Source organism: Chinchilla lanigera, unplaced genomic scaffold (assembly GCF_000276665.1).
Source record: "Chinchilla lanigera isolate Chin_1 unplaced genomic scaffold, ChiLan1.0 scaffold00038, whole genome shotgun sequence".
Taxonomy (NCBI): domain Eukaryota; kingdom Metazoa; phylum Chordata; class Mammalia; order Rodentia; family Chinchillidae; genus Chinchilla; species Chinchilla lanigera.
Genome location: NW_004955439.1, coordinates 18,386,266 through 18,405,066, shown reverse-complemented (window position 1 = coordinate 18,405,066; position 18,801 = coordinate 18,386,266). Strand labels below are relative to the sequence as shown.

General features: G+C 39.4%; 1 protein-coding gene across 3 annotated transcripts in view; it reads left to right on the top strand.

Annotated features, from left to right (window-relative positions):
* The window catches only part of Pacrg (PARK2 co-regulated), a 511,308-nt gene that overhangs the window by 258,960 nt on the left and 233,547 nt on the right, over nucleotides 1-18,801 (top strand). For all 3 annotated transcript variants that reach the window (XM_005390691.2, XM_005390692.2, XM_005390693.2), the window contains exon 3: nucleotides 12,613-12,784. In XM_005390691.2, coding sequence (XP_005390748.1) covers nucleotides 12,613-12,784 — 172 coding nt within the window. The remainder of the gene's footprint in view (nucleotides 1-12,612; nucleotides 12,785-18,801) is intronic.

The window sequence follows — 18,801 nt, the reverse complement described above, 5'->3', positions numbered from 1 at the left end:
CCTGAACTTTGATCTTCCTAAGTCACCCTATAACCAGAACCATTTTTAGATGGGCTTGGTGTGCAACTCCTCTGGCATTTAATCATTGGAAATGTAACCGTCGATGGTTGTATATTTTTACTTTGGAGATTAGAGAGGGAATTAGCATCATTTAGCACAGGCTGACTCGTTCCTCCCTAATGATAACTCCAGGAATCAGTTGTCATTCTGCAAATGATGAACTGAGGCCTATGGGCTTAGGGAGCTTTTCCTCATCACAGGGTCTGAAACTGGTGGAGCTCACTGCAGGAAAGTGATATGTGTGAACCCCAGTGTCTCCCACTCTACACACAGGCTTCTCCTCACAAAACGGAGCACCAGAGATCAATCTGTCAAGAAACTTCATGTAAAACAATTAACTCCAGGGCATAAGTGTCTTAGTCACTTTCAAATCGATATTCAACACCCACCACTTAGAGGAGTTGTTTGTTGGGGGTTACAGTTACAGTCCTTAGTTGGCCAGGTACAGGGGGTTACAGGTACAGTCCTTAGTTGGCCTTGCAGAGGGAGGGGAACTACGGTGCAAAGCTGCTCAAGTCATGGCTGTCAAGAAGCAGCGAACAAAGAGTGGAGCCAATAAGGGAGATGCGCCCTACCCGATCACACCCTCAGTGACCAGCCCCTTCCAACCGGGCCCCGCCTGCTCACAGCAAGTCCACTATGTCGCCCGTGATTCAGTCACCTTCTAAAAGTCCTACTTAGGAATGCATCAGGTCTTTGGGGGACATTCTCAATCTAAACCATAACAATAAGTCACGTTCCTCTCATCCACTTTCCCTTCCTTCCCTACCCGCAGAGTAGCCTCATCTCTCCCTAATGTTCAGCACAGCATTGTAACTATCACAGCTCTGTAGTTGTTGTTCACGTTAGTTTCCTAAGTGAAATTTTATTAAGAAATGTGAGAAATCTCGAGAATACAGAACTTAATTGGAACTAATTTCTGCAAAATCATCTGCTGATGTGAAAGATAGACAATACCATTAGTATCATAATAGTTCTTTCCTAAACTTACCTCATGCCATCAGCTTCACCTGAATTAATCCATGCATCATCTCTTTAATTCTCCGTACTCGTTAAGTATTAAAATTGTAAGTATATCATCTCATTCAGGGAGAGTTTTTGTAAAATAAATCTGTTTTACAATTAACACCAATGGTAAAAGTCACAGGGAGTCTGTTTCTGTTTCAATTTCCAAAACTCTGCAAAGACTTTCCAGGTCTGTCACATACTTCTTGCTCCCCTGTTTTGTGAAGACTGGTTATTTCAAAATGTAATTATTCCCTCTATACTCCTGAACAAATTATACTATTTTTAGCATTAAACAGAAATGTGATAAAGGAAAGAGAAAGCTTGGAGATGTATTTTAATACATATTTTGCTCCTTTGTGTCCCTCTCTGGTTAAAATAAATGCTATTTTTAAAGTTTTAAGTAAGTGCTTTAACATCACGGCAAATGACAGAGATTGGGAATGTGCAAAGCTATAGAACATGGGACTATTTCTTTTTTATTTATTATATTTGAAAGTATCACTCACCGACTGCTACAGTTACAAATGTATAGCTCCTGGATAATAAAGGTTAAGTGTGCATAAATCCTAGATTTACTTACAACTGACCTTTAGCTGTCTTGTTAGCATTTTTGACAGAAATTTAAAGTAAGGTTATTCCACAAAATAATACTATTTTTCATTCCTGAGTCCAGTTTTGTTATTCAGTAATTAATACCTTCCAGTTAGACAGTCACTGCTGTTTTCAGTAAAGCAGCACATTATCCAGATAGTGAGGAAATCTGGGCAGAATTACCATGTGTGTAAGTTTCTGTTATCCATCCATGAGCTTGGTCAGTACAAGACTGTTCTCCTTCTGTTCTTAGAAAGAGTTTTTATAAATGGGGATTTGTTTATTCTTTGGATGTTTAAGTAATTTTATTGTGATTCAATTCTCAATATGTTGTTAATTTCTATAATGATTTTTCTCTATGATCAACAGTGACTCTTAAGTATTTCTAAACTTTCAGATATGTGAAGATTAGAAGTCTGACTACCTATTAGTTTATGTTATATTTTATTTTAGTCTTTTTGGAAAACTTGAAAATTACAACAGATTATTTAGAATTTGTTGAGACAATTTTATGTCTTAGTACCATCTATGCTTGTAAAGAGTATGTTTCATGTAATGGTTGAATGCAAGGTCCTGGGTAGAACCATAGGGTAATTTCTTTCTTTCTTTCTTTCTTTTTGTCATTTTGAGACAGGGTTTCACTATGCAGTTCAGACTGGCCTTGAATTCACTTTGTAGAACAGGCTGGCCTCAAACTCACAGCAATCCTCCTGCCTCAGCCTCCCAAGTGCTGGAATTACAGGCATGTGCCACCGTGCCTGGCCACAAAGTAACTTTATACCTAAGGTTTATGCTTAGATTTTATATGAAAAATCAACACACTATGATAATATGTTTTAAAATCTAGGAAAATGATGTGAAGGTGACAAATCTGCTAGATACTAAAATCTAATATGTGCTTTTGATAACTCTGTCAAAATAGTGTGGGTAAATGAACTAAAAACACAGGCCAAGCAAAAGAATAGAAAGTCAAGAAGCTGAGCTGTGTAGCAAGAGATAAGAAGCTGTGCTGTGTAATGAGAACTTGCACGGTGACAACCGGGTCCCAGTGCACCTGGAAATATGCCTCATAACTCTCACCAGGAAAAGTTACAGAGGAATTAATGACTCCAGTGTAAAGAAAGCACAAAAGCACTAACATAGATATTAGAAATGTTCTTTTCTAACTGTTTCTACTATTTATGCAAAAAAACTGGAGGAAGCCCTTGCTAATGATGGCTCTAAATTCAGAACCTATAAAAATTACAAAATTCAAAAACAATTTTAAAAAATCTATATAGCAAAATAAAATGTGAAACTCATCACACATAAAAGTCTAGGCTCCCTCAAATAAAAGAATTCTTTAAAAAGTATAAAAATTCAATGTCTCAGTAGAGAAAAATGAAAAAAGAATTGAAACTAAAATTCACAAAAGGAGATAGTCAAATGGCTTCCAAAAATACCTTTAAAAGGTGAGATTCTTCTCACAGTAAGACAAACACTATTTTAGCCTGTAATGTTAAGACTCTAACATTGATTCTCTGTGGATAGCATTCTCATGGGATAGACAATAAAAAAGCAAGCACTCATTTATTGTTAATTAGGAATATAATTTGGTATCATCTCTATGAAACACTATTTGGCAGTATCTATGAAAATGGCAAATAAAGCTACCCTTTGATAAAGCAGTTTCTCTCTGAGGAATTTATCCTACGTAAAACCTATTTTTTAACCATACCTTTATTTTCCACCTAGGTCATATTTTGAGTGTCTCTTATAAACAAATACATATGTGAAATATATTTTCTATTCATAATCAATGTTTGCACAGAAGATTTAGTCTATGTTTACTGATTATGATTGGTTATATATTTGGATTCATTCTACATATTTTCTTTCTCCATAGTTTTTCCAGTGGACAGGAGGATATTTAACCAGGTTTTCATTGGATTGCTAGAATGTTATTCATTTCTTCTTCTCTATTTTACTGGAAGTTTTTATGTTTTAACAGACATGTTTAACCTTTAATATGCTTAACTATTGAAGTTTAAAGGTAGCCAATAACTCACTTTTATCAATTGACAGGCTTTGCTATGGTTCACATAACCTTTCTCTCACCTTTGCTACAATTCCTGTCTAATATCATGGCTCACTTTGTAAATCAACTATATTTATGATTTTTTAAAAATTTTTATGGTCAATGCTTATTTAGTCTCTTGCATCTTCTTTGTCCTGTGTTTTGCTTTCTGTTTTATATTAGTATGGGTGATAATTCATAGGTTAGAAAAATACTCCTCTCTGTGGGCCAGGTATGTTTAATTTGTCTTCATTTTGAACGGTGGCTTCACTGAGTTTCACTGTCCGTGGATAGTGTTCTTTCAGCATACTGAAGAATCTTTGCCCTGTCTCTTGTCCTCTCTTTTGTTAATGAGAGATGTGCTTTCAGTCTAATTGTGATACTTTATGTGTAATATCTTTTGTTCTAGTTGCTTTTAAATTTTATCCTTGACTTTGTAGTTTTATAGTTTTTCTAAAAACTATCAAATATACATCTTTGGTCTGAAGACTCACATCTTTATTTAATGATAAAAGATAATCAACCATTGTTTCTTTAAGCATTGCCCTTCTTCTAGACTGCCTGAGTTTACTTCCTTTGCTCCTACTGAGTTTGTCCTGAAATTCTGTGGTCTGGGCTCCTTTTTCTCTTTTCATCTGTGGCCAATCTAACATTCAACCAAGCAACTGAATGTTTAGGTTAAGAATGGGTTTTTCCTGAAAGTTTTTCTTTGGTACTTTTAAAAAGTATTCTTCACTTTTAAGCATTATGAACATAGTTCTATTCGGATTTTATTTTGTTATTTCCAGTTTGTTAGTGTGGCGCTCACTCCCATGCTTATAGGTGTACTGAATTTTCCTTATGGTAATTCCCTTACCACCATGTTGATAAAGTTGTATTATGAATTCAGCTATAGCAGTAGCTGCATTTTCTATGTGGCGGTCTCGTGTACCTGAATTTTACAAGAGAAAGTGTGTTTGCATTTGTTTTTTATCTGGGCCCCAGGAATTTCCTTTCCATTGGTTGAGACTAACTTGACTGATTTTAGCTTCCTTGGGTTTCTAGTTCTCAGAAGAAAAGTTTTCTACCAAGAACCTGTCAAACACCAAGTTCTGTTTCTGTTTCCACAAGATAATGGGAAGACATCCTACAGTCCCATTTTCACAGGCAAAGCAGCCCCTTAAGTATCCTGCTTGTAGGCAGGATTTCTGATTTAGTCAACTTTTCTTACCAAATGCATCATTTCCTTGAATTCCAGAGACAGTGAAATCCAAGCTCTGGTCTTGAGATCCAGTTTGGGTCTGATCCTTCCTGAGATCACCAGAAATCACTTTAAGCTCACCACCTGCTTATCTCTTAGCTGGGATTCACCCTCATCTCTAGCATCTGTGAATTTCTTGAGCTTAACTATATATATAGCACATTTGCAGTTTTTTCAAACTTTGTAGCAGTGTATGAATTTCCATCATTCTTGGTAGCCACCTTGCCCCATTTCTTCTTTTTTACACTAAAAAACATCTTTCATGTTAAAGTCTTATGTTCAATATCAAAAGCCTCATATACGATTACATGATTTTACTTACATATTCAATATTTTTGAAAAACAAAATGACAAATTCTGTTCAGTTATTCATTGCACTGCATCCGTACATATTTTAAAAAATAGTAATATTTCTGTGTGTGAATTTTTTTTATAAACCATCTACAGATAAGGCTTAGTGCCTATGGAATTTGTCAGGTCTCTTACAATTCCTCAATAGCTGCCTCAATGGTTGAAAAACAGCATTAAAACTTTACCTTAGAAATATCACAGTGAGTCCAAATGAGTCCATAATATACTGATAGATAATTATACTTTTTCAGATTAGTTGTGATACTAAGCAGGATCCTCATGAATTATTATAGTAGTAATGACAACTATTTTCAATGATATTTCATTTGCTAATTGATGCGAGGAAACCTGACAGAAAGTATGAAATTATGTCTCTTGAATTTTTAAATGGAAGTTATTAACCTCATTGTGTTTCTGACGTTTCATACAGCACTGCTACCATTTTGTTATGGGGATAAAATGTTACATTTCATAGGCCAGGTCAAGTTAGAATTTTATTGCTTTTGACCAAAGGTCACTGAAAGATTTAGATTCACTTATAGGTATTGTGATCTTTAAAAACTTATAAAGCATAAATTTTAAAAAGTGTCTGTGCATAAAAACACTTCATGTTTCTGGAGTTAATATCAAAGTAGGCATTAATCAAAGCATCATCATGTAATTCTAACTGGTATGTCTAAAACAGCCCTTGTTCTATGACCCACTTCAGATAGGTTTCTTTTAGCTCTGAATTTCATAAACTCTTTAAAAGATCCTCAAATTTGAAAACTACTACTTTTATGATAATGCTTAAGAAATGTAAATTGTAATCTTTATCATTAAACTAGTTACCTTAATATAGTGATTTACATAAATAAAAAGTTTACTTCTTGAGAAACCTTACAAATGATTTTTTATAAATCTAAATAAATCAGAGGCTAGCAGTTTAGCACTCAAAAGGACAGTAGTCACAATATCACAAGTACACACATAAAGGTAAATAAGGGATCACACAATTTATCCTTTTTTAAAACTTTGGCTTAATTGTAATTTATCCTTTTTTAAACTTTGGCTTAATTGTAAACTATTCTCAAAGCCCATTTTTGTTAAATGACATTTTCTTATTATCATCAATGTGGACATATTTTAATATGTTTGCTTTTGTTGATAATCTGAAAAACAAACTTTTCCTTCTAATTTTTTTAGAATTCCTTCTAAATTTTAAAAAGTAAACAGAATGGTTTAGTTGAATATAAGCCAACAGAAGTATTAAGAAACCCATGTTGACTATTAAAATACTCATAAAATTCCAGAAATGTGAATAATAACAGAAAGCAGTTTACTTAAAGAGCATATCAATTATAGAACATGTAAATTTACAGAAATCCACATGTTCCTTCTTGCTGGGGTCAGCGTGAGAGCCCAGACCCTGTGTGTGCCCTTGCTATGTCCCCAATCTCAGCCACCCACACAGGACTGCCTCACTTGGCCATGGTTCCCCAACTGAGTAGGCCTATCAACAAAGTTGACAGAGAAAATAGACTCTGAAGGTCAGAATTAAAATTCAACACATGTTGGTTGAGTTCTTATCTATCATATGCCAAACGCCCTTGTAAGCAGTGACTAACCCCCTGAACCACAGAACTAAAGAAAATTAATGAATAAATGATAAGAGCTACAAAGAAAGTCAAACAGGCTGAGGCAGTAGCAGAAAGGCCTTGCTGTACTGAAGTCAGGTGGGAGGACAGACAGGTGTGGAGGACAGAATGGTGTGCTGCAAACTATGTCCCCTACAATCACGATGTTGAAATGCTGTATTGGTGAGCTTTCCTATTGCTAATATTGCAGTTTAAAGGAGGAGAAGTTTACTGTGGCTCACAGTTTCAGAGGTTTCAGTCCATGGCACCAAGGCAGCAACATCATGGTGGAAAGGTGTAGTGGAGAAAAACTGCTCACTTCATGGCAACTGGAAAACAGAGCACAGAGGAAAAGCCCCTATATACCCTACACAGGTACATCCCCCATGACCCACCTCCAGCTGTCCCCACCTATTTACAGCACATTGAGCTGTGACCATCACTGGGTTAATCCACTGACAAGGATAGCTCCCCATGATCCAGTCATCTCTCCAGGAGATTCTTGATCCAGCCACACTGACAGTAAAGATTAACTGGCACAACCTCCAATGCCTAAGCACCTGTTTGGAGATGGGGCCTGCTTAGAAGTAATGAAGATGAAGTGAGTTCATAAGAACTGGTGTCTTTGTACAAAGAGAAACTGAGTATGGTGTCACAGGCCTGTCATTCCAGCATTTGGGGAGGCTGAGGCAAGAGGACCCAGTTCCAGCCTAGTCAGGACAACTGAACAACTTAGTGAGATTCCCCCCCAAAAATAAAAAAGTAAAAAGCCTGGGGATATAGGTCAGTGCAAAGGTCCTGGGATTAATCTCCACTACAGAGGGAAAGATGAAGAGGGAGGAGGAGGAGAGGGAGGAATGGAATTAAAGGGAAGGAAGGGAAAGGGATGAGAGGAGAGTAGAGCTTGCTGTCTGTAGGCACAGATTCAAGGACATGTGAGGATCCAGTGAGAAGGCAGCTGTCCACAGCCAGAAAGAGAGGCCTCAACAGAACTCAGTGATGCTAACACCCAATCTCAGATTGCAGCCTACATATCTGAAAAAAATAAGTTTCTGTACTTTAAGCTACTCAGCCTATGGTATTTTGTTATGGGCATCAGAGACAAGCCAATAAACAGAAGTGCATTTAGAACAAGTCTCCAATGAGCAGATGAGCAAGGCCTGGAGATGAAAGACAGCAGTGTCTCCAAGCTCCAAACGCTTGGGGGACAGTGTTCAATGAAGCCATCCAGAGCACAGATGGGGAGGTCCTGGTGGGACTGTGGTCAGGAGCAATAGCAGGTCAGGGATCCTGGTGTACAGAGAAGGGAAATAGGAGGCAGAGGGAGAAACAGTGGTCAGGCAGGAAGCTGTAATAGTTAACCTGGTTAAGGCAAGTGAGACTAAGTTGACTGTGAGCAGAATGGTGGAAATGTGGACAATACAAAGGCTTACTTGGAGACAGAGCCAAGCAGATCGCTTATGGATTGAGCGTGGAGTTTGAAGGGAGGGGAATAATATTGGGGAGTGACACTGGGAGGTCGAAGGAAGGTGACTTCATGGGGTCATCTGTGCCAAGCTGATTAGAACCGAAAAGAGACAAGGGATTGAAGAGAAAAGCAGTCACTGGTCACTGATATCAAAGCGACCTCAGTGACACGATGGAGAAGTAGTCTGAAGAAGGAGTCAGAGCGAGGAAGTGTAGCAGTGACTGTAGCGAAGGCTGCTGAAAAATTTTATTGTGAAAATGGACCAGTAACAGGAAATAACTTTTCAGAAAGAAACATGAAAAATACATTGAAGTCAGTTATATTACACACACACTGTGGTAAATGGAATCAAAAGGGCTTACCAAGGCCTAGGCCAATGGATCAATGGAAAATAATACTATAAGCATAAAAAGAAATTCTTGGAGATACACAAGCAGAAAGAAATTCATACGCAAAATCACCCTCCTGCAAACAGAACAGTATCTATAGTGTTTAAGGAAGTTTGTGACCAATCAAACAATAACAAATGCTGGCGTGGCTGTGGCAGAGAGGAGCTCTCCTGCATTGCAGGTGGGAATGCAGACTAGTACGGCCATTATGGAAATCAGTGTGGCAATTTCTCAAAGAACTGACCTTAGAGATTCCATAGGGCTCAGAGATCCTCCTGCTAGGTGTCTTCCCCAAAGAGCTTAAGTCATCATGCTCCAGCAGTACTTGCATACCGGTACTTATAGCCGCAAAGTTCATCATAGCTAAATGCTGGAAGTGGCCTGTACAGCCATCAAAAATGACTGGATAAACAAAATGTGGTGTCTGTATATATGGAATACTACTCAGCTATAAAGAATGACAAATTTGAGACATTTGTGGGAAAATAAATGCACCTGGAAAACATACTGAATAAAATAAATCAGACACACAAGCTTGAATACCACACAGTATCTCTCATTTGAGTGAGGCAAAGTACAAACAAAGAAAACAATAAAACATGGATAGAAAGGGGCAAGGGGACAGATCTCATCCAACAGAGAAATGGTCCAAGGGAACAAGGAGAGGGGAAAGGGCAGGGGAAAGGGAAAGATGAGGAATAAAGGTGTGCCATGTACAGGACCCTAACAGCCCCAATCAGTGTAAACAGTGGAAGCCGTAACACTTGCTAACACAAGCAGCATCACCAGTACGAAACCAATGACTGGGGAGCCAGAGGAAGTGGGGACGGTGGAAGGAGAAGGCACTAAAAAGACCAAGCTGTAATATGCATGTGTAACCACTCCCCACAGTGAATGGAAACTGCATGAACTCCAAACATGCACTAACAAGATAAAATGAAAAAAAGAAGTCTGCAACCCCAAACACATTGGCAAGTTGTTATCCAGTTACTAAAGCAACTGATGTGCAATGATAGCAGATATGATAAATAATTGAAAAGCAAGTCAGGAAAAGAACTCATGAGGAGTTCTGCTAGGAAGGAACTACTGTGGTTAGTGAAATGGGAGGATTAAAGACACGGGGATAATTTTTTCTTTCTCAGTCTCTCAGTCTTTTACTCAATTTATGTCTTTCAGCTGCTCTTTTTCTTCTTCCTTTCTTTCATAGTTTTTCTTTCTTTTTCAAAACTTTTGAGAGTAGGAATCATGTGGGTGCTATGTATCTGTTGTGTAAATGTACATTAAAGAATGGAAGGGGGAAAGCAAGTCCATCCATAAACTACATAGGGGAGATGTTCAAAATATAATGTTAGAAGAAGGAAGAAAGTAAAAGGATAGAAAAACAAGATAGGCAAATACTAATACTAGTATTTGACTAGACTAAGACAAACTGCATCAGCAATGATAAACAGTGAAGGGACATAAAGATAAATGCTACAATTCACCAGGCGGGTATAGCAATGCTGGTCCTCAGTACCTGTGACAAAGGCTGAGCAGCAATACCACGTCAGGCAGCCACCCTTCAGTTTGGGAGCTCGGACTTGAATCCTTTCTCCAGAGCTTACTAGCCACCTACCTTAGGCAAGTTACTGAACTGTTCTGTGACTGACGATACATTTGCTATAAAATGGGGCACCAGTAATATGTCTGAGAGGTACTGTGAGGAGTAATACACTGGTGCTGTTCTTATGCATACTGGCATGATTATTGCTGCTCTTGTTGTTAGTAGAGTTGCCCTAAACCCTAAGATTAAGAAAACAGATGAGTGCCAAGAAACATTGACATATCAATAATCTTATTAGATGTTTAATTTGCTTCACTCACTACGATAGGTATGTTTGAAAAATGCTTGAGAAAGCATTGATAAAATCTCAAATGCTTGAGAAACGCTTGATAAAATATTCAAACAGGCTGTCTTGAAAGTCATTGCAAAAAAAAGAGTGCATAATCTATGTAGCAAAACTGCACCACAGAAAGGAAAAAGTAAATGAAAAACAACTGGCAGCCATAAAATAAGGTGACAGAAGTTAACCAGGCATAGCCGTAGATGTAAATGGCTTAAATTAACGTGTTAGAATAGAGTCTTAGATCATATTAAAGTACAAAATTTAATGCTTTGCTAATTAGGAGATACATGTAAAAGTGCAGCAATAGGCTAAAAGAAAAAGAATGAGCAAAATATATTAAAAACGATAAGTAAAAATTATAGCACAGATGACACTTTTATTATAAAGTTAGGTTACAAGGTAAAGTTACAGATAACAACATTGTACCATTAGTAGCTGAATGATGTAGTGATAAATTTTTCAAAGCCTACAAAATAATGTTCTAAGACATTTTCAAATGCACAAAAATCCTTGAGAAAATGAAATATTAAGTAAATATTCCACAAGCCTTTACTGAATAAAATGAGTTTGATAAATCTACAAGGAACTGAGGTAAAATTGAGATCTGTGAATCCCTACATTTGGGAGCCATTTCCCGAGACCCAGCTCCACAAGAGGATCTGAGGTCAGCCCCGCCTGCTTGCTCCCCTGGCTGTCTAGGCTCCGTCTCTGCTTCTATCCTGTGCCTGGATGTGCACTGTAAAGGGGAGTTCAGAACAGACTGTCAACAGGCTGCCAGCTTGGGGACCCTCAGGACATTTAGTCCACCCACACTCACAAAGAACACTCAGGACCGTGCTGGGCTTATTACCAGAGCCAGTGGGTATGCATCTGCTGACTCCAGAAGGCTGAGCAGGAGGAGGATGTAAAAGCTTTTGCCAGGTTGACAGGGAGTTTCTCAACAGTCTTGATGGACTCCTTACATATTAAAAGGTGATCACTGGGAGCTGCGTATGTGCAGAAGGACTTGGAAACCAGGGAAATTTCTCTTCCTGGTAACACCACGCCCCTTCCTCTGTGCAGATGTATTGTAACTGCAATCTGAATCCGAGGGTCTCTTTCCATCTGTATTGTCACCATCCTCTCTGTCACCTTGCTGGTGTTAGGTCAGTCCAGGCATTCTAGATAGTGTAGGGCCTGGGCAAGAACAAATCTCCTGCACATGGATAATTCCCAACTCGTATTTGTTTGCTCAACTCCAGAAGTTGGTTCTCATTGTATGATGGTGCTGAATACTTGTGCAGAGGGCTGGACAAGCCAGGCACCTGAGGTGTCCAGGTCCGTTCATGTGCGGCCACTCTTTGTTTTCTCCTTTCTCAAGGGCACCAACATTCTACTTTGTCACCCAAGCCCCAGGGAATCGCATTTGAGACTCACTACCTCCTTAGCTAGCTTTGAAATGACCTGGGAAATCACATTAATGTACTTTCTCATCCTTCACATCCATGTACTTCACAAGCATACAGTCATGTTTTCCCTATTACATCTTTGTTAGAACTTTTGGTTCAGATCTATTTCAACCAGGTTTTTTCCCTTTCATTGTATTCCTTTATGTGTCTTTGCAGCATACACATTATGGACTTTTAAAATCATTTTCAATGTCACAGTTCTGTCAAATGGTAAAAGTTTAACCAAAAGAGAAACAAATTATGAATATGCTACCAACGTAGATTACGAGAATAAGATATTTGACTGTTAACATTTAAAGGTCATCAATTTTAACCTCTCTGCTACCAGATTAAAGGCATGATGACATGCTCTGGGTGGGCAGTGGCACTGGTAGCTAAACCTTGCAGAAATTCTCAAAGACTCGCAGTCCCTCTGAGTTAGGAACAGAGCTTCTAACTATTTACACTGTGCCTTGCCATTGTTGTTTTCACATGGCATTTCTCTTCTCTCTACTTCCAGGTAGAAATTGAGAAGCTGGATTATCATCATTATCTGCCTCTGTTTTTTGATGGGCTTTGTGAAATGACATTTCCTTATGAGTTTTTTGCTCGGCAAGGAATCCACGACATGCTGGAACACGGGGGGAACAAGATTCTACCTGTCATTCCACAGCTCATTATCCCGATAAAAAGTAAGTGAACAGGTGAAACAGCACCACTCAGTTTATATGGTGCCGCTCTCTGACAACTTGCTAATTAAGCAGTAAAACACAACAGACTGAGGCGATCCCAGGTTTTGCAGGAATTTCATAAATTGACTGATGAGCTGGACAACTCAAATCTCTGAAAATATATCCCATCATCCATTCTACAGCATGGCTTAGCCACACAAATAAATGGAGTTGCATAAGGTTTGCACTAATTTAAATTGCTTTGTGGTAATGAAATCATATTGACACTAATTTGTACATCCAGAGGTAAAGTACATATCCTTGTGTATGCATAGCGCTGCTAAATCCCAAATTGTTTCCAAATGATGTCACTAATTTTTAAATTATAATAGAAACACAAATACGCTATGTTCCTGTTAGGTAGTAGGATTCACAAATTTAAGGAAAAAGTCTGGAGTGGAGAAAAGATTAATTTTTTTGAGAATCTGAAATTTTTAATCTATAACAGGCTACTGCAGTGACTCTGGAGAGACATGGCCACCGGTTTTACCTGTCTACAACCTGAGGTCATGCTTCTTTTCTGTGGCTGCTTACTCAGGCCTGAGAGCCTCAGGCTGGTCATAAAACAGCCCCCTTCAACAGCATCTCACAGGCTTTCCCATGATCCTCCCAGCTCTAGGATAAGCCCTTAGTTGCCTTTGGTCTTCTGCCCACTGTCTGGGCACCCCTAGTGTGCACTGGTAAAGACTCAGAAGATAGGCTGTCCTCACCCCAGATAGCCAGGCTTGGCTCCTCACCAGCACCACACTTGGATGTGGCCTGTCCAGAACTGCCTACTCCCCGCCCAGGGGCTACCACTCTGGTATACATCTGTAATCCCAGCACTCTGGGAAGGTGATGCAGGGTGATCACAAGTTCTAGTCCAGCCTGGACAATTGAATGACATAGTGAGACCCTGTCTCAGATTGAAAAATAAAAGACCCTGGGTTCAGTTCCCAGTACCACAAAAAGAAAAGCAGGACTCAGAGCCTCTAAGCACTAAGATAGAGTACCCTTCTCCTCAGCTGGAACCACTCCGGGCATTTGCACTCTTGGCCCAGTTACTCCTGCTGCCCAGGGCTGAAGAGGCCCTTCTTCCACTCTCTAGGCTCCACCTGTTTTCCTGCTCTCTGAGGAGCTGCTTCCTGCAGGACTGACAGAACACCTCAGCAGTCTAGTTGGACTGGGGGAGGGGTGATCCTCATTGTCTCAGCTGCTCTTTTGCCACATGGTTAGACCAAGAACGGGAACAAAGTACTTCACCCGGGGAATCATTCTCAGAGTGTGAATTGTCTAATCTTACTGGTGGTTGCTTTCACTGGTTGGAATTAGCATCATTAGGCTTCTAGGCTTTCAGCACACTGTGCTCACTGCTCATCCTGAATTCACTCTTAAACTTGCCCTCGTTTCTATGAGACCTCTACAGAGATCATAGCTTACCAGACTGCATTTGCACCAGGACCCAGTAAAACCAGACAAAAGGATAGTGCTACCTGATGTATAGTTAATAAGGCAAGAGACACAGCCCTCCGAAGGAGACTTTGTCACACTGCAGCTTCCCTTCCCCTCATGCATCAGCCTTGTGAAGAGTGATCTTTAAAAGGCTTCAGGAAGGACACCCAGCACTAAGCCATATTAAAACCTTTCCCAAATGTGATTTATTCTTTCAAATATGCCATGCTTTTTAAAGACATTAAATTCTAGTTGAAATGCTACATTTCTAAAGGATGATATGCAAGGTTCATTGATAAACAAAAAAGGCACAGAACAGTCTCCAGCGGAACTCTGTGCTTTTTCTCTTACATCTGTCAGAACAGCAACAATATCCAGAGGTCCATCCTTTTCTTCAAAATAAACTCTGCCTGTAAGGATTGCTGGCCACACAGGAGTCTCCCGTGAATTCCATGTCCCCTGAAGAACACCTAGCGCAGAAAAAGAGTAGCTAAGTAACATTTTGATTATGCTTTTTACAATTAAACATAACAAAATCAGAAAATTGCAAGCCAAGGTGAAGTTATTTTCAATTTTGTTTGATCTCTATTTGAAGATACATAAATGAATTAAGAGTGAAGTGTGTTCTAAGGACAAAACTGAGGGTACACACATACTGGAGGTCACTTGCTGATGACTGAAACATTATTAACAACTCAGTAAACATAATTTGTCAGGGAAAATTAACTAGAAATGAATTGGATAATTTAGTTTCAAGTAGCTATGACAGGTTATCACTAGTATGTACCAACCCTAAGTGTAACTTTGTCTCTCCTTTCTAAATCTATGTCACTAGAATTCAAACTTTTCTTAGGAAGAAATGCTGGTTAACTATGCAAGATCATGCACAGTTCCAGCACAGTGTGAAAAACATTGTGAGCATAAGCTAAATCTTTCGGGTGGAATTCTGGAATGAGGCTGACATACAGAACTGATATAACATGGAAAAGCTGCGAGTGTCTTTTTTCAAACCTTACTATTACTGTCAGTTCTATTGCATCCAGGAGTAAAAATTAACCCCACCATCACCAGCTAGCAGTTCTAATTAACATCTATGAAGGCAAAGCAAAATATGTAAATCTACTATAAGGCCAAGAGCTGGGACTAGCTGCCCATCTGCTCTCAGAATTAGGGATTGATTTCAACAAATCTTAAAGTTGTAATCCTGGAATGAGAGAAGGATGCAATCAGTGATTAGAGGATTCCGAAAACAGAAGAGTGATAAAAATACAATTTTCTTTCTCCTACTGCTCATTCATTCAGAACTCCAAGTTTTGCCAGGCGTGTTGGCACACACTTGCAGTCTCAATTCCTCAGAAGACTGATGCAGGAGTATCACATGGATCTACAAGTTTAAGACCAGCCTGGGCAACATAGCAAGACCTCCTCTCAAAACAAACACAAAAATATTTTATGGCACAACTACCATTACTCCCTTTTCCCAATTTCCATGTTCTTAATCATTCTGAGTCTGAGACTCTAGGATATACTGACACAGCATGCTTCAAAGTTGGTACGGAGCTGAGCACGGAAAGCCAACAGCAGAACGTTGCAGGGGAGGATGAAAAAAGCAGCACCACTATCTGAGCAGGGCTTACGGATTTGCATTTTATCCATCTGGTGAAGAAAGGACAAACTCATCTCTGACCCCCTGGCCATACCAGGAAGAAGTGTCTGACTCTAAATATTAAATTCTGAACAGGATTCAAGTAGTGATCAAGAGAACAGAGGTGGGAAGCCCAGCCTGCAAGCTAGATCTGGCAAACTCTTTGCTCTATTAGAAGCAAAGATAACAGCACAGGAATGGGGGCCATGGAAAAAATTACTACACATATGGAAAGAGATATTTCTCATGCCCAGAGGAAAGGGGTTCCTGAATGATATTTAGGGCAGGAACCAAAAGAAGCTTGGAGAATCTTGTTTGAGATCCTCAGGATTCAAGAAGAGGTAGATACCATGAAAGAGAAGCCAAAAACCTTAAGAGAAACCTGGACTTAAATGCAAAATAATCCAATTTCAAATAGGATAAGGGAAACTAAAAACGCCAGAGAAGAACTGAAGTCTCCACAAAAATGTGGCGATGAATCACCTTCACAGTATCAACTTGTTAATGTAGCCCCATGTTAAGACTCTCTTGGAAAAGAAAAGAATATTTAAAAAGAAGACAAGCTGGGGCATGGTGATGAATGCTTGTAATTCCAACACTTAGGAGGCTGAGGCAAGAAGATCATTGCTAGTTCAGGGCCAGCATGAGCTACCTAGTGAGTTCAAGTCCTGCCTGAACTACACAACAGGACTCTATCTCAAAAAAAACTTTAAATAAAAATAAAAAATAGTGAGAAAATAGAATAATAAAATAGAGAGTCTAGGACACAAACAGAAGCTAAAGACATATGTTCCCAAGGGACAGTGTCACACCAGAAAAGAAACCAAGAAGGCCATTTTCTAGGAGGATAGAAAGCCCTTCTGCAGGTAAAAGAGCTGCTCACAGTGTTCTAAAGAAAAGACTCACACTGAGGCACATTTCTCCCCTAACTTCAAATAACATAAAGAAAAATCCTTCAAACATTTGGACAGGGGAAAAGCCACTACACACTGAGAAATATAATAATTGAGGCTAAGGCTTTTTTGCCTCCAAAAATTCTGGACAGTGGAGCACTTTGGGCATTATTTTATCTCAGTCATATAAGCAAAAGGCCTGTGGACTCAGGGCTGTAACACCCATCTGCCCTTCCTGCCAAAGGTTTTGAGGGTGCCATCTGACACTGAGAAAGTGAGCAAAGTTCAGAACCCTAAAGGAAAGGAACTCAGTTTGAAAAACGTAAACATTGGGAATAAGTTAACTCTAGGGAAATTTTACCTAAAGTCAAGTCAAAGTTAAGTCAGCTAATGCAGAAGAATTTGAAAGCTCCATGAAGTGTCAAATAATAATTTTGCAATAATGACCCCAAGAAAGCCAAAGAAATTTTAGTCTAAGGCTTAAAACTCAAGGGAGAAAATGAAAGTAATTAAATACAGTCTGCATATTAAAAGGAAAAGAGTTCTAAGGAAGGAAGTACTAAGTACTAAAAGCACAAACGATGAAGACTGTAAAGTCAACTATATCAGCTACAACAGTTGGCATTCAAATTGGTTCATGAAAAAAAACACAATGTAGTTGGGAAAGGTGGTGCACACCTGTAATTCCAGCACTTGGAAGTCTGAGACAGGAGGACTGCTGCAAGTTTGAGGCCAGTCTGGGCTATCTAATGAGTTCAAGGCTACTCTGAACCACATTTGATTTTTGTGACCCTGCCTCAAAAATCAAACAAAGAAACAAAAAGCCTGAACAAAGAAAAACAGCGTAAACTGAATATAAATGAAGCATCACTTAAATATTTACAAAATAAAAGATGTTAGGAGCAAATTTTAAAGGATAGTGGTTATTTTAATTTCAGAAAAGTAGAACTGAATGTAAAAAAATTTCAAATATATAAAGATGATCAAATTATATTGATAAAAATATTCACAGTAAAGCCACACTTGCTGTGACCCTCTGTGTACCACAAACTAGGCCACCACATTTGAGAAATAACCACCGTCTTATACTGATATATTTTTGTTTTTGGAGGAAGAGCAGACTTCTTGACTTAGAGTTAATGAGATGGTCTTCTGATCTCTAGTACCTGATCTTTGGCTGTAAGATCTAGGATTTTTGCCAGCTGAAGGCCCTGTGTCCCAGACCTCAGTGCACAGGGAACATCTGAAGAGCTGCATGACATTCAGGCTCCTCTGAGGAGGCATGGATGGGCCTGAGATGCCGCATTTCTTGCCAGCCCCCACTTGGTGTCATGCTGTTGAGCTAAGGCTGGTCCTCCCAGGGAAAAGCTAAGGCTGAGACACCCTAGACTCTGCCACAAGAGCCTGAACAGGTCAGAAAAGTGCAGGGTATGCTGAAGGAGAAAATGAATGATAATTTTCTATTTTATGTTTAGGAAAAGGAGAGGTACTGATTGTTTTATGATGTGAATGATTAGAGAAATAGAGTGTTGACCTTAAGAGTCACAGTGATTAGATGGATGGTGTATCATAAGATGTGATGCACAAGAGAAACTCTGTCAGCAAGATAGTAGTTAAAAGAGAGGCCAATGTAAGATGTAAAAGTAAAAGTACAAGAAGAGGACAGCTTTGGACCGTGCCCTAGCCACGCAGGCGCCTGGGAGGGGATGTAGCTAGTGCCTGGGAAGCCACACGGTGGGAAGCGCAGCACCCTAGCCGCACAAGCATCTGGGAGGTGGGCAGCCAGTGCCCAGGAAGCTGCGTGGCGGCGTACTGCTTGAGCAAGCTGGCCTTCAGGCCAGCCGCCACCACTCAGTTGAGAACTATCATGGCACAAAGAAGCAATGACACAACTGGCCTGCCACACGCCAGCCACGGAGGCCAGCCCGAGGAAGTGCTTGAATCATCCTGACTTGAAGAAACCCCTGGGAATACATGCCACACAATGGGTCACTCTTGCCCCTGCCATT